Source organism: Elephantulus edwardii, unplaced genomic scaffold (genome assembly GCF_000299155.1).
Source record: "Elephantulus edwardii isolate Elephantulus edwardi_28Jun2011 unplaced genomic scaffold, EleEdw1.0 scaffold00151, whole genome shotgun sequence".
Classification (NCBI taxonomy): domain Eukaryota; kingdom Metazoa; phylum Chordata; class Mammalia; order Macroscelidea; family Macroscelididae; genus Elephantulus; species Elephantulus edwardii.
In genome coordinates this window covers 6,405,152-6,421,900 of record NW_006399901.1, presented here as the reverse complement: position 1 = coordinate 6,421,900, position 16,749 = coordinate 6,405,152, and the positions used below count along the sequence as shown (strand labels likewise).

The following is a 16,749-nucleotide window of genomic DNA, read 5'->3' as shown; positions in this document are numbered from 1 at the left end:
ATAATCTTTTTAAAGAGAAAAGCGAACTGGTGGGGGTAGGGAGGAAAATCTATAACAAGGAATGAATGGAAATACAAGTTTTCTGCCAACTTTCATTAAAGTATTAGTAAAAAAATTAAAAAAAGAGAAGAGCATGGAATAGTCAAAATAATCAAGAAAGATAATAAAATTAGAGCACACACACACACAGACACACACAGACACACACACAGAGACACACACAAAAGAGGTTTTAAACACTTGCCTGAGTAGAACAGAGGTCAGGGTTTAGTTGCCAACAGGCCAAATGGCCAGAGGGGGAGAGGCGTGTTTGTGGGTAACTACTGAGGGAAGGATGGAAAAAGAGAATTCTCCCACTTCTGATCCTGAATCGTAACCTAATGCCATTGTTATAAGTCTTTGACTTGACTGTGACTCATAGTCAATCCTATGAACAATAGCCTTGAACCCTGCCCTGTCCTGAGTCAATCTCACTGTCTCTGATACACCTACCCCCACTGCTACACTCACTCACTGTATCAATCTTTCTCATTCAAGGTCTTCTTCCTCTCCTGTGCCCTCAACCCTTCCAAGAACAATGTCATTCTCCAAGGATGGGTCCCTCCTGGCAAGTTCCCTAATAAATCTAATAATAATGTAATCTGTTACTTCCCTAAATAAAGTCCAGAATTGAGAGTACTGTTCATTAATTCTGTGCAGAAAATGCAATGAATGAATTAATGAAACCAGCAAAGAAGTAGGTAGTGTCCTGGGAAAGACAAATGGACAATTGTTGCGAAGGGTTGTCAAGCTATGATCCATTGCAACCCTCTGAACAATAGATCAAAACCTTGCCCTATTCTGTGCCAACCTCACTATCTCCACCATGTTCAAGTTCAAGGTTACAGTCACTGTTTTTTGTTTGTTTGTTTGGTTTTTTATTACAGCAATGATCTAAAAACAAAACTAAATAAACACACACACACACACACACAGAACAACAAATGCTGGTGGAGGTGGAGAAATTGGTGTTCTCATTTACACACTACTGGTGGGAATGGAGGAAGCCCTAGTGGGTAACTAATGGATAAGGAGTTGTTCTGTTAGCACAAAGGTCAGCAGTTTGGATCCACCAGCTATTTCTCGGGAGAAAAATGGTCGATCTCCTTCTATGTGATTTACAGCCTCTAGAAATCAACTGGAAACGGATTGAATCTCAGCATCAAGAAGACAAAGATTCTCACTACTGGCCCACTTGGCAGCACCATGACAGATGGAGAAGAGATTGAGGTAGTTACGCTTGCTGGGCTCCACAGTAGTCAGGAAATCAAAAGAAAAATTGCCATTAGGTAAATTTGCTGTCAGGGACCTTTCCAGAGTATTGAGACACAATGATGTTAGTCTAGAGACTAAGGTGCACCTGATCCAGGCCCTGGTCTTTGCAATTACTTATTAGGCTTCAGAGAGTTAGACAATGACTAAGGATGACAGGAAAAAAATCGATGCCTCTGAACTGTGGTGCTGGAGAAGAGTCTTGAACATATCATAGAACACCAAAAAACAAATAGTTCTGTCCTGGAGAAGGTGAAACAAGTTTGTTCCTTGGAGGCAAGGATTTTGAGACTCCATCTCACATACTTTGGACACATCTCCAGGAGGGACCAGTTCTTGAGAAGGACATCACGCTTAGAAGGGTAAGAGCTGAAGAGGAAGACCCTGGATGAGATGGATTGACACACTGACTATGGCAACAGGGTAAGGTGTGTTAGAGGCAGGGCAAGGTTCAGAGCCATTACTGTATATAGGGTCGTTTATGGGTAGCAGGCAACTCGACGGCACATAACAACAACATGTTTACTGCGGACTATTGGCAACAACAGAGTGGAAACAATAAAAGTGGCATCAGTGGATGAATGAATAAGCAAACTATGCTACAAACATACAATTAAATATTATGGAATGTTTGGAAGATTAACAATGAAATCTGCAAATCATCTTAGGGCATGAATGAACCTGGAGAACATTATGATGAGTGAACTACGTCAATACTTGTCAAGGACAAGTATCATATGGGACAACTATTACAAAAAATGAAGAAAACACCCTGCATAGAGCAAAAAATAAGGAAGCAAATATACAAGGGTAAGAGAAAATCACTTACTGCAAAAGTCTGGAAAATAGAATGTTGTTGTTACTAGGTGTTTTCGAATCGAGAACTACTTATAGCAACCCTGTGAACAAAAGATCTGAACCCTACTCTATCCAGCGCCATCCTCACCCTTCCTAACACACAAGAGCCCATTTCAGCAGCCACCTATCAACCTACCTGGCTGACCATTCACCCTTCTCAACATCATGTCCTTCTCCAAGGAATAACTCCTCTTAGCAACATGCCCAAAGTATGTGGGGTGAAGCCACAGCATTCTTGTCTCCAAAGAGCACTCTTGCTGCATCCTCTCCAAGACATATCTATTTGTTCTCCTGACTGACCATGGGATGTTCACTGCTCCTCTCCAACACCACTGCTCAAAGGCATCAATTCTTCTTCTGTCATATTTATTCATTGTCCAGCTCTCAGATGCACAGCAAGTAATTGGAAAGACCATGGTCTGAATCAGATGCACCTTAGTCCTAACTGTAGATTTTCCCAGAAAATGGGATGAGTACAAGGAAAAGAAGAAGGTGCTGAAAACACCGGTAGAAGTTAGAAGGGTGGTAAAATAAAAAGGGAGTCGGAAACTAGAAAGGACTGATTAAAAAAGGCATACAGGGAAGACAGGTAAGAGACACTGAGTGCAGGCTGAACCAGATCCTCAAAGCAGCAACTGAATCTACACGTTGAAAGGGTGTAATATTGTGTTCCGGCGGATGTGTGTGTGTGGCAGGTGTGGGGAATACTCTGAATGGTCAATCCCAAGACACATCCCAGTAAAATAACTAGATGGGAAAAACAGGGAAAGGTCAAAGCCACAGAAAGGTAAAGAAAGTCAGACTCACTTCAGCTTCAACTTCTCCCTGACAACATTCACACATGAGAAGTGAGGAACACAAAGACTACAAAGTCCTCACCCGGGACTTTATATTTTAACTCACCCAAGTTCAAAGTTGACAGACTGTTCCAAATGGGCAGGGACTCCAGGGATACTGTTTCACAAGACCTTGAGCAATATGCCAGAGGGGAAACCTGGAGTGACAGGGAAACCTGGCCTAAGGTCTGACTTAAGCATTGATCATTTTCATCTTGCTATAGAAGCAAAGAAGTAAATAGCGATGCAATAAAATGTCAGTGTCACAAGCCCTGAGAATACAGTAATGGGACAGTAAAGAATCCTGGTTTAGTGGCTCAGTAGAATTCTCACCTTTTATGTGGGAGACCCAGATTTGATTCCTAGTCAATGAACTTAATGGGCAACCATCATCCAAGCCAATGGAGGCTTGTGCTGAACAGGTTTCAGTGCACCTTCCAGGCTAAGACAGACCAGGGAGACACTCCTAGAGATGGACTTCCAACAGGGAAACCTCACGGATCCCAATGGTCGCATCTGCCACTGGTCAACACCAATAAACTATATGGTGCAGAAAGAAAAAGTGAATTTGCTAATTTCATACCACTTCATCTTGCTTAGATTCACAATTAACACTTGGGTCCCAGCAGCCAGGAGATAAGGAAATGCATTGCCCTGGGAAAATCTGCACTTAAGAATCTCTCCAAATTATTGAGGAGTAATGATGTCACTTCGAGGAATAAGGTGTGTCCGATTCAGGCCATGGTCCTTCTGATTACTTGCTATGCATCTGAGAGCTGAACAATGAACAAGGATCACAGAAAGAGAATTGACCCATTGAACTGTGATGTTGGAGAAGAGCACTGAACATCCCATGGATGGCAAAGAGAACGAGCAGATGTGTCTTGGAGAGGGTGCAGCCAGCGTGCTCTTTGCAGGCAGGAATTGATGAGGCTTCCCCTCACATACTTTGGGCATGTTGCTGGGAGGGGCTATTCCTTGGAGAGGGACATGATTCTGGGAAGGGTAAAGGGTCGGCAAAGAAGAGGAAGACCCTCAAGTAGGTGGATTGATACAATGAATGCTGCAATGGGCTCTTGTGTGTCAGGAAGCGTGAGGATGGTGCAGGATAGAACAGGGTTAAGATCTTTTGTTCATTGGGTCGCTTATGAGTTTTACTCGACTCGACAGCACCTAAGAACAACAACATCAAATTAAAAACAACAACTAAAAACCAAAGCAATAGATACTAGAATAAAGTGAAGATTTGAGTCTTAAACACCAGCAGAGCTTCAACATCCCTATCGGTTAGAAAGAAACAAGAGTCTTTTAAAGGCAATGAGCTCAAAATACAAAATGAGTGGACAAAGACCAGACATCTGCTGTATCAACTGCATAAATGGGCTAACGTCGGCTAATCCATGAAGAAAAAGAAAAAAAGAGCCATTTAGATTGGAACACAAAGCTTAGCAGGACGCCACACAGAATGAGGCACATCTGAACAACGTGATGCTAAATGGCTGAAATTAAGAGACTGGCAAAGGTTTGAGGAAAACATGAATGAAAGCAGAGGTATCCTATCTATCTCAGCAGATAAAGGTCAGCCAGGCCAAAATGCATCAAATAAGGGAAAAGAAAAAAGGCTCAGTTCACTATGAAGATTTAAGTTATTAATGCCTGTTCATTAATATCTTTGTTATCAATACCCTGTTAATACTTGAAGAGTGAGCAGAGAGAGGAAGACCTTCAATGAGGTGGAGTGACACAGTGACTGGAACAATTGGCTCAAACATGGCAGAGACTGTGAGGGTGGCTGAAGACAGGGCAAGGTTTAGATCTGCTACATGCAGTTGCTCTGAGCATTAGCCAACTCAACCACGCTTAATATCAACTAACAACTTGCATTAAATGGTAAAGTAAACCATAAGGCAAAAGTTACAAGCACTACAAGGAGGAACAGACGGGAACACATTAGCAGCAGACATCTAATTCATTCCTCTACCCATGACAGGGAGGTAAGGACACAGAAGACTTAACACAACGTAATTAACGAGATAGATGGCGTGACATTGGCACATACCAAACTCTGAACTTTGAAAACAGAACCACATGTTCTTTTTAAGCCTCCATTAAAAAAAAAAAGTCCACAAAATTCAGAGAAATTATCATAGATTACATCCCAACAAAAAAAAAAATCTCAATAAATATTGAGAAAGCAGATTTCAGGTGGCATTCTCTGAGGAGAGGAAGAAGTAACAAAACACAAAAGTATCTACTACCTGGATGGATGGGGACTCAGAATGAAAATATAAAACATCGAGAAGATAATAATGAAAATGAAAATACCCTTATTAAAGAATTAACACAGATAAAGTATATTTAAAATAAACACCCTAGTTAAAACTGCTAACAGTTCAAAAGGAATTCACGGCTTTAAATTGTCTTTTCTTTGTGTTTATTTATTAGGGAGCTCTGGTAGAGAGTCATGCTGTCAATTCAAAGACACATGGTTCAAATTCAGCAGCTGCTCTTGGGGAGAAAGATGGGAAGTCTCCTCCCATGTCATTTAAAATCTCTGAAAAGCCACTAGAGTGTCAGCTATGAGTTGGTTCTGACTGAATGGTAATGAGAGCAAAGGAATTAAGGGCAGTTTGGTGCAGGAGTCCACACGCAGGGAGCTGTGTTGTACCTTCCTGGCAGTCTGAACCCCCAGGGGCTCACTGGGAGAAAGATTATCTAATCTCCTCCTGTGGGATTACAGCCCTGGAAACCTGCCAGAGGGTCAATAGAATTAGTTTTGATTCAATGGCAATTAGAGTGAGTGAGAGCCATATGTGTGTATGTGTGTGTGTGTATACATATATATGCATATGGACGGTGAACAAGACAAGAATTGATGTCTTTGAATTGTGATGCTTTTTTTTTTCAAGACAGATTTTTTTTAAGTTCTTTTCTATTTGTTTGTTTTATTGTATGTATGTATGTATGTCAGTCATGGACCAGCAGTCAGGAAATCAGAAGATGAATTGCATTGGGAAAATCTGCTGTCAGGGACCTTTCCAGAGTACTGAAAAGCAACGAAATCAGTCTAGAGACTAAGGTGTGTGTGATCCAGGCCATTATCTTCACAATTATTTGCTATGCATCAGAGAGCTAGACAATGACTAAGGATGAGAGAAAAAAAAAATGATGCCTTTGAATTATGGTGCTGGAGAAGAGTCTTGAACATACCTTGTAGCTAAGAAAACAAACAGGTCTGTCTTGAAGAAGGTGAAAACAAGTTTCTCCTTGAAGGCTACGATTTTGAAGCTCTGTCTCACAAACCTTGGGCACATGGCCAGGAGGGACTGGTCCTCAGAGGAGGACATCATGCTCAGAAGGGTGGAGGGACAGTGCAGGAGAGAAAGATCCCAGGTGAGATGGATTGATACAGTAACTGGGCAATGGGGGTAGGTGTGCTGAGAGTCAGAGAGACTGGCTCAGGACAGCGCAGGCTTCAGAGCTGCTGTACATAAGATCGCTATTGGTCACAGGCAACTTGACCGCACATAACAACAACCAAGGTGAATGAATGAATATACCATGGACTGACAAACCTGCCCTGGAAGAAACCCAACGATTGTGTTCCTTAGCGGCAAGGATGGTGAAACTTCATCTCCATATGTTATCTGTTAGGTATAGTGTCACAAAGTACCAGTCCTTGGGAAGACTATAGAGTCCACAAACCCCCAACAAGATGGACTGATACAGTGATTGCAACAATGGGCTTGAGCACGGCCGAGAATGGTGCAATGCGACCAGCTGTCCACAGGGATTCTGTGGCACCCAACAGCAACAACAACTAAAACTGAGAAAAGAAAGAAGCTTCCATTCTCATTGTGAGAAAACTGATAGCAACACTCAACAAAGACTGTACCCCACAAGGAACTAAAGACCAATCACATTTAGGAAATTGAGCAAAATCCTATATAAAATAGTGATTCAATCCAGCACTACATTGTTTGTTACAGATTGAACTGTATGCCATATAGATAAATAGATATGAATTGTATGCCATATAAAGATATCTGTACAGTTTTCTTGGCTCCACAATCAACAATCTTGGTACCAGCAGCCAGGAAATGAAAAGATGAATTGTGCTAGGAAAGTCTGCTGTCAGGGCCATCTCCAAAGTACTGAAGAGCAACAATGTCAGTCTGGAGACTAAGGTGTACCTGATACAGGGCATGGTCGTTGCAATTACTTGCTATATATCAGAAAACTGGACAATGACTAGGGATGAAAGAGAATTGATGCTTTTGAGGTGTGGTGCTAGAAAAGAGTATTGAATATACTATGGAGTGCTAGGAGAACAAACAGGTTCGTCCTAGAGAGGGTGAGACCAGGCTGCTCCTTGGAGGCAAGGATTCTGAAGCTTCGTCTGACATACTTTGGACATGTTACAAGGAGGGACCAGTCCGTGGAGAGGGACGTCACGCTTGGGAGAGTGGAGGGACAGCGCAGGAGAGAAAGACCCTCGATGAGATAGATTGATTCAGTGACTGGGGTAATGGGGGTGGGTGTGTCAGACAATAAGATTGGTACAGGATATAGCAGGGTTTAGGGCTGTTGTACATAGGATCGCTAGGAGTCCCAGGCAATTTGACGTCACCTAACAACAAGAACAAAATATATAAGTCCTAGAAAGATTATTCATTGGGAAATCTACTAATACAATGATTCGTCTCAATGTTGTTATTGTTGTTAGGTGCTGTAGAGTCAAGCATGACTCATAGCGACCCTTTAAACAAAAAGATATGAACATGCTTTATCCTGCGCCATCCTCACACTTCCCGACACAGTAGAGCTCATTGTTGATGTCAGTGTGACAATCCAGCTCGTTGGGGGCCTTTCTCTCCTCCACTAACCATCTTTTCAAGCATGATGTCTTTTTCCAAGGAATAGCCTCGGCTATCAATATGTTCAAAGTATGAAAGATGACTTAGCACCAACGTTGCCTCTAGGAAGCACTCTGCCTGCATTTTTCCCAAGACATAATGTTTATTCTTTTGATCCACACAGTCAAATGTCTTCGCATAGTCAGTAAAACACAAACAGAATTCTTCTGTTATTCTCTGACAACCACAATAACACACCTGCTGCAATGGTTTCTTCTAAGTCAGGTTGAACCTCTAGTAGTTCCCTTTCAATGTACTCTTCTCGTTGTTTTTGAATGATATCATGCTGTGACAGTGGGGGTGTGGAGACACCAGTCTGGTCACACTTGCAATGGGGGTGTCATATATGTCATCTACACATGTCCTCATTCAGAACACACCTATCAAAGTCACACATGCAGAGATGCCTGGCCCAGTATTTCCAGGTGTAAAAATTTACCTCACAGATTTACTCACATCTTCCTGACACATCCACGATTTTTACTGCCATGTTGTTTGTAACAATAGTACCAGGTTGGTAACAGTGTCAACAGGAAACTTATCATGTAAATTACAGCTCTTTTTCACCATGGAAATCTATGTGACTGTAAAAAAGAATGAGGATGCTCTCTGGACTCTGACATACGGCATAGATTGTGAAAGAGAAAGGCAAGGTGTGAGAATGTGTAAAATAACATGTTCACATACCCCCACTCGTTGGACATGCATAAAACATCTCCCCCAAGGATGCTCAGGAAGCTGGTAGCATTGGCTGCTTCTGAGAAGTTGGATAAGAGGGTGGGGAGGAAGGTTTTTGTCTCTATACGCTTTGTTATTCATCTTTGTAAAGATAAGTAAATACTGTAAAAAGAACAGCCATCCTTGTAAGCCCAGTGATAAACGGCAACTGATTCTTGGCTAGGTGAGAGGCATAGCTAAGGGTGGGAACTGAGGTGAACTGGAGATGGATAGGCCCTGCAAAGGGGCAACAGTTCAGTTTTCACAAAGAGCCGGAGTACCGGAACACAGGATTGTAGAACCAGATGCTCGGATTTTTAAAGAGACTAGAAATCCGGAGTTTCAAGCACATCTCCCTTTTTTAAAATGTTTCTGAGCACTTTTATTTAAAAAGAAACAAATGGGTGTTCAAACAAACAATCAGAGTAGAGGATTTAGGATCCCTGTACCAGGTGATCGAGAAGTTCAGAGTTTTGAAGGTCACTGAGTCCAGCTCCCTAATTAGACATATGAAAGCAAAGAGCTCAGAGAGGGGGAGGACCTGCCCAAGATCACACAGTATCTTGGGCCTGAACTGGGACTACTTTCCATGTTGTCCTTTGTAGCCACGAGAACATGACAGTGAGGGCGGCAGACAAAGCACACAGCGAGGATGCAGAGAGCCAGGTGCTGGCGATGGCCAGGAAAGATTCCCCAGCCACCCTGAAACCAGAAGGCCCAGTGGGCAGCAGACTAAGATGGGGGGGTGCCGTTGTGGCGACTGCAGAGGGCAGCAGTGCTGGGCAAAGCCTGGCTTCAGCAGAGTCCAGAAAGATGTAGGGTGTTCCAGACAGGGTGCTGACGGACAGAGAGGCTGGGAGGACACATACCCTTGGCCCAGGTAGCTTTGAGGCCCTGAGGTGGGAGGGATGATAGGGTTCTGGGAAGAGGAGAAAGGTCCCTGTGGACACAGAGGGAACAGAGGAAGGGAGGTGGGTGCACTTACATTTGCGCAGCTCCAGGCTCTTGCTTGGGCAAGCCAAGTGCTGGCCCGGCGGATTCTGGGTCCTCTGCAGACAGGCCAACATGGCTGAGCTCAGGGTCCACGGTGTGTTGCGCTCTACTGCAGGAGCCCTGTGAGGAGAAAAGGAGAGGAAGAGGCTTGTCACACAGGGCCTGCTCCATCCCAGCCTCCCTGGTCACCCACCACTGCTGGCAGTAGTCCCCAAGCCCTCGCATGAAGAACGTGGGAGGCGTTCAAAGCAGATGCACTTTCTCTCCCATATGACAGATGAGATTTGAGGCCTCACAGGAAGGAAGAGTCCAGAGACTGGCGGTCTTTCCCCATGAAGACACTGAGCCCCACTGAGTGTGCACATCTCTCTCTCCTGGGGCCTCCCTGATGGTTCCCTGTACTGGCCAGCTGGGTCTCTCTATCCAACACCGGGTGGCTGACACCTAGTTCTTTTAGAACCATTGTAAGCAGATCTGTTTCCTCGATTGGCCTTGAACTCATCAAAGTCAAAGACCTTGTCTTATTTGATGTCTGTCTGATGGGGGCCTCAGGGGATGATGCGGAGGAAGGCAAGGTCAGGGGCGAGGACAACCCAGCCTTCTTGGGTGTCCAGGAAGGGTTCCCTGGGGGGACAAGGGACACTCCAGCCTGTCTCCTGTTGAGACTGACTTCCACTCCCACCTGCCACCAAAGCTGCCTTGGGGGTGACCTGATATAGCTTGCCATCGAAATGAGGAGGACAGGCCACCCCCAATGGATAAGGTTCAGATGCAAAAATGGCTGAGAAACACTCTAGAAAGCCTGTAGTCCCAGTGGCAGAGTTTGAGCGGGCAGGATCTTCAGTTTAGCTAACCCAGTCTCCCTACTAGCTCCTTCCTTTCTCTGGGGTAAAGAGAAGGTGGGCCCAAGTGTGAGTTCTGCTAAGGGCACTCCAATGTTTATCCATCCCCAAGCTAAAGACCCCCACCCACCCTATTCCATCTGAGGCCTGAGCTGTACCCTAGTACCTACCTGGCCCCATGCCAAGGATCTCCTTCCATCCCCCATCTGAGGCCCAAGCTGCAAAGCTAGGTCAACACAGTCCTCTCACTGGCTTTAAAAAATAGATGAAAGAAGGGGGAGGGGGATGTTGAAGAGGAAGAAAGGGAAGTTATTTAATACTAAACAGGTGTCTGGAGCCCCAAATTCTGCTGCTTTCTTCTGATAATGAAGTATTCATGAGGAAAAGCCTTTTTTCACTACTTTCTTAAGATACTAATTTCACAACAAGCTCCTTGTTACGGGCGCAATTATTCCAATCTTGTATTTCCTCGAGACGGTGGCAGCCTCCGCCTGTCCTGGCCTCACCGTAAATGAAAGACAATCACGTAACCACCTTTCATTATGTTCTATTTTACTTCCAGCAAAGGTACCCTGAAAGAAATGATTTCCTCTGAAAAGGACTTTTATTCAGTTTCAAAACCAATTTTCTCCTATTACTGTCTCAAAACGAGAGAGAGAAAGCGGGAAGGGATGGAGGGGGAGGGGGGCTTGTGCCCCCCTCCCCCCCAATCACCAGCCTTAACGTGGCAGCAGCGCAATAAAAGCTGCAGTATCCACTTCCCGGCTTTGATTTCTGGTAATTTAAAAATATGCCATTACAATCAGGCAGAAATTATACAGCTTTTTAAAAAAAAGGAGTGAAGTGGGGCTTATTGCCGGCATGAAAGCCCTTGACTGCGGATGTGGTGTGGCGACTTGGAATGGTGAGACCCAAGGGGCAAGCCTTGATCAGCCAGCTGCCACCCCGTCCCTGGTCACACTGCCCACCGTGCTTGGTGTCCACACCTGCCTCCAAGTCACTTCTGTGGACGGAGATGTTCCCGCAGACGGGCAGGTGCCCACACCAGCAAAATCATTCATCTCCACTGTCCTGGCCACTGTCCTCCCCCACACATGAAGGCCACCCCACTGGACACATGAGGGCTTGCACACTAGTACTTCTCCAGCACCCTAATCATGCCGAGTCACACCAACTGTGCGGGGTCTCCCAGCCCCTCCCTAGAACCTCATTGCTCCCAGCATGCTTTGCAGATGAGAAGGGCCCACTGGAGGCTGCAGCGTCACAGGTGGGGGTAGGAAGGGTGTTCATCATGAGCCCTCCCTAGACCCTAACACCTGCCTCTGGGCAGGCGTCTTGTTACAGTGCTCCGACAGTGGAAACCCAGCCTGTTCTGGAAGTTGAGTCATCTGACTCAATTCAGGCCACAGTTGACTTCTCAGAAGAGGAGACATCTGAATGGAGTCTTCACCCAGCTTTTCCAGGGCAGCTGCCTGGACAGCCCGTTGCAGACCCCGAGGTCCAGCAGTCAGCAAGCCAGATTGAACTGGAGACACGCAGCCTCACATACAGGAAGTTGCAATGTTAACCCAAAGGTGGTGTGTGTTTCTCAGGTGATTCAAATCCACCAGCAAGATGGACAAACTCCTCCCCTGCAATTTACAGCCTTGGAACCTCAATGGTGGGTCAGCTAAAAGTTAGTTCTGATTCAATAGCAATGAGAGATATACACGGGGCGGGGGAGGATACTGAAGCACACACTCACTGCCCACTCTCTCTAGGCACCACGTGCTCAGGACAATAGATGGTCCAGGTGGGGCCAACTGAGTGTGCAAGGACAACTGAATAGCCACCTTCCTTTCCTCGCTGCCTAAAATAAGACAGAGTCAGTTCCCTCTCCTTGGCCTGACAACTTCTCTAAACCTGAAACAGAGTCCAGCCTTCTCTGGCCAGTACCCTGTTCCTTCCCTCACGCTTCCTCATGACCTTAGCTGGTATGCTGAAAGCCCTCTGTTCATGGCACTGCTACTCTGATCCCATCTGTTAACTCACATCTCGATGCTTTCAGATGCTGACTCGGTGATCCCTTCCTCCAGGAAGCCTTGTCTGACCCGTCAGGTTAGAGATGCCTGAGACTACCATCAAAGCCTTAATCACACCCAACTGTAATGGCTAGTTTTGTCTGTCTGTCTCGGTCTCACTCCCCAGTGTCTGGCAAAGAGTGATTATCTAGTCAATAGGTACTGAATGAATGAATGAATCAATCAATCAATCAATCAATCAGTTATTGCCATATAACTTATCAAGGCCCAGAGAGGGCAAGCAACCTGCACAAGGTCACACAGCAAGCTGAAGATGGGATTGAGGGTACCTCAAACACCCATGATCTTTTGCAGAAGGCCACCCTCCAAGCCCCTCAATCCCTGCCCCCAGCTTCTTACTCCTCCAGCCAGGAACCATCCCAAGAGCAGGCCTCATTTTGAAACCTTATCTGCAAATCAGACTGCTCATAAGCCCAAGGTCTTTTGTGGCTTTAATAATAAAAAGAAGGGGGGGGGATTGGCAGGCGGGGGGGGGGGGAAGAGGAGAATGTCACAAGCCTCAATGACAGACTGCTTTGGCACAGTCCCTGACATGGGGGCCGATAAGGACGTCTTATCTCGGAGACACCCCGAGGAAAAGGTCCCCTCAACCAGATAACTCCCCCAGCTGTCGATATGCCCTTTCATAGCTGAGGATTTAGATAAAGGGAACATAAAGGGGAGGCGGGGAAAGGAAGGAACTTCCCAGTTGGAGAAGAAACTGAGTCTCTGCTGCTAGTCTGGGCAGAACAATGAAGAGGAGAAGGCTGGCTACAGGCTGTCTTTATTTTTCCTAAAAGAGCAGGGAATTGGAGCCTTGGACCTGGGCTGCTATTTGTCATTTCCTCCTCACCTGGTGGCTGCAAGGAGGCATCAGGAACTCCCCAGGCCAGTGGTAGGGAGATGTCAGAATTAACAAGCACACTGATGCAACAATTACTTTCCTATGGGGGAGGGGGGGCAGATCTACTCCTTTATGAGGCTGATGGGTAGGACTCAGAATCAACTCAATTAGTTACCACACAAATAATATTATTACTAGCAGCCAGTACTTGGTGAATGTTCCCTTGTACATCATTCCTCATTGCATGCTCTTAGAAGCTTGGCTGAGGAGAAGCAGGCTTCTTCTTCCAGATACCTTTCACAGATGAAGACAGTCACAGAAAAAGCCAAACCAAGCCAGCTGCCACTGAACATACTCTGACTCTTTGTCTAACGGAGGCAGCCTACTCCTTAAGGTTTTTCTTGGCTGTCATCTTTAAGAAAGCTGATCACTGGTCCTTTCTTCTGCAGCTCTGCTGGGTGGGTTCAAAACTGTCAACCTCTACTTAAGTCAGTCCTTACCAGTGATGGAAGGAAGGAGTTAAAGTCACCACGTATAGTTACTGAGGCCCAGAGGAGTCAAGCAGGCTGGAGATGGGATTGGGGGATGTCCCAAACACCCAGGATGTTTGGGTGATCCCACCCTGCCCAAGGCCACATGGCTTCGAGGTGGCAAAGCCAGGCTAGAACTGAGATTCTAGCTGAAGCATGCATGCATCCTTGCTCCTTTATCTCACAGTCTCCACTCCTGCTTCCACCATGGGAGGCCGTGAGCCCTCAGCTCTTGATCTTTGCTTTAACTTTACCATGAAAAGAGTCGGGGCACACAGAGGGAGAAAACTAGGGTAGGTCCCAGGGGGTCATTTATCCATCCCATTCATGAGGAAAAAGCCCGAGTTAGGCAGAATGATAGAGATGGAAGAAAATGGAGGCTCTGTTTTGCTAAAAGAACTGTTTGGAGGTGGCTGTCATCTGCCCACTCCCTCCCTCCCTCATTCACTCACTCATTCAGGCGGCAAACACTTTCTAGGGCCACTCTGGCCCTGGGAGTACCAACTAGGATTCTCTGACACGAACCCTATTCCCAGATCCAGTCTGAGATGAAAATGGGTTTTCTGTCTCTCCCTCCAGCTTCTACCGTTTCCTCCAAGTGGCAGAAGAGAAAGCAGGTGGGTGAAACTTTCCTCTCCTGTATCCACCAGGTCAGCAGTCTGTCCCTGGCCAGGCTGGCTGGTCTTGGTGCAGGCAGAACGGGCAGGCACAGCAGGGCCAGGCAGGGTGACCCTGTGAAGGCCACAGGATGTGCTAATTCCAGACTCCGCTGTCTCCCTCAAGCCCTGGCACCTCCTTCTCTGGCCTCTGCGGATCTGCCCAAAGCCAAAATCTTGCTGCAGCTTGAAAGGGGAAGGGCAGAGAGGGTGCTTCCCAGCGTTCATGGGGGCTGAGTTCAGAGTCAGGGCCAGAAACTTGGACTGTATGATTTTGAGGCTCAAGGCTCAGCTTTTCTAACTAAATTGTGATGGACTCAAGCATGCTAGGTTATACAAGCTAAAACCTCCAGGAGACTTGAACACAAAGAGGATGGTCTAATGCTATTTCTAAGCACAGTCCAGGGCATCATGCTAGACATAGCCCTCTCTTTGAAGAAGAATCCAGACATAGTTTCTGTCTTGGGAGGAGTTAAGATCTTGAGTGGGGAGATGAGACAGGAAGCTGGAAGAATCTTGCGGTTCACATAAAGTGCTGAGTGGACGGTTGTGGGTGGGTGTGTGTTGAGGGCTCAGTTCCCTAACAGGGTGAGGGAGATACTTGCTGTTCGGGACCTTAAAGGCTTGTAGTGGTGGTCCCGCAGTTCTCCCCTCAACCCCTCTTGGTGAAACCTTGTTTCTCCTTCACCCTGCCCTGGACACAGAGCCTACCCTGAAATGCAAGGGGAAGTGTGAAATGGTGAGATGCAAGTGAGCAATGGCTTTGGAGTCTGGGTTCAGACCTGGCTGTGTGGCCTCAAGCAGGCTGCTTCTGTGTCAGCACTCCAGAGACCCAGGGCAACTCTGAACCTTCCAGCAGCCTTAAGAGCAAGTTCAAGTCCAGTTTTTGTGTTACAAAAGAAATAGCTGCAGCTCAGAGAGTCTGGCTGACCCATAAACTATCAGAAATACACACTACAGAGATGGTCAGGGTATCACACACCTTAGCAAGCCAGGTACACACTGGGGCTCCAGCAGCGTTCCCTGGGATCCCCAGCTCCAAATGGAGGAGTTTGAGTCTCAAGGCAGTGGGTGGGCCAAGGGGCCACAGTGCCAGAGTCCGGCAGCACAAGCTGATCTAGCAAGAAGTCTCAGAGAACTTGCACTAAAAGAAAACCATCCTCTGCTGTCAAGTGACCCTCCATTACGTTTCCTGGGCTGCAAATCATTACAGAAGGAGGCTGCTCCTCCTTCACCAACAGGATTGGTGGATTTGAACTGTCAACCTCTTGGTTAGCAACCTGACATAGTGAGCATTATACCACCATGGTTCAGGTCATCTTATAGCAGGAGGGGCAGGACAGAAGGGGATCCCCTGTGAACCCCTCTTAGGGTTCTAATCTCAAGAGGCGACACTACCTGTCTCTACCTCCACCTGCCTCCCAGCTCTGCTACTTTGCAGCCCTCATTCTCTGCCCTCTCTCAGTCTTTTTCTTTTACTGACCTTGACCTCATCTAGGCCCTACCCTGTCCCTTTCCCACCCCCATCTCTCCCCACCCCCACCATGCAAGAGAGCCGGAGCCAAAGAAGCCCACCTCCACCTCTGCCTGCCTGAGCTCCCTCCCCCAAGCCTGCTCCAAGCCCGAGGCCTTCCAGAGGACCCTGTTAATAATTAAATGTTAATCTAAAAAGCAATTTGAGCTGGGCTAGGCAGATCTGGTTAGAGATTACATTAGCATGGAGGAGGCAAGGGTAATTTTCTTTAACCTGCTCCTGATCTCTCAAGCCCAGGAATCTTCAAGTCACACTGCATGGGTGTGGATGAGGGGCCTGTGAAAAGTGATTATTTCCCACTGCCAACACCGGAAGGGGATTTTCACTCACTCTCTCTCTTTTTTTTTAAGGGTAGTGGAGGCAGGGCACTGGCCTCTTCAGCCTCAGCTCCTGCCTGTCTTACTGTATTCATGCCCCATCTCCCTACCCAAAGCTAGACTTTTTTTTTTACAATGCAAATTTGGCCAAAGCAGACATGGGGTGCTCTGCCCAAGGATAGGGATGCAAACCTGGCCTGACCCCAACATTCCTTGGTGTGAGCCTGGAGATGAAAGACCAAAACAAAAAGCAAACCAACAGCTACATGACAGGACAGCAGCTGGAGTACCATGGTGGATCTATCTGGATCCTCGGACCGCCAGATGTATGCCCA

At 46.4% G+C, this 16,749-nt stretch overlaps 1 protein-coding gene across 1 annotated transcript in view; it reads right to left on the bottom strand.

The window, feature by feature from the left end:
• The window catches only part of FAM222A (family with sequence similarity 222, member A), a 36,223-nt gene extending 26,518 nt beyond the window's left edge, over positions 1-9,705 (bottom strand). The window contains exon 1 of the mRNA XM_006894835.1: positions 9,624-9,705. Coding sequence (XP_006894897.1) covers positions 9,624-9,705 — 82 coding nt within the window. The remainder of the gene's footprint in view (positions 1-9,623) is intronic.
• Between the last annotated feature and the right edge of the window lie 7,044 nt (positions 9,706-16,749).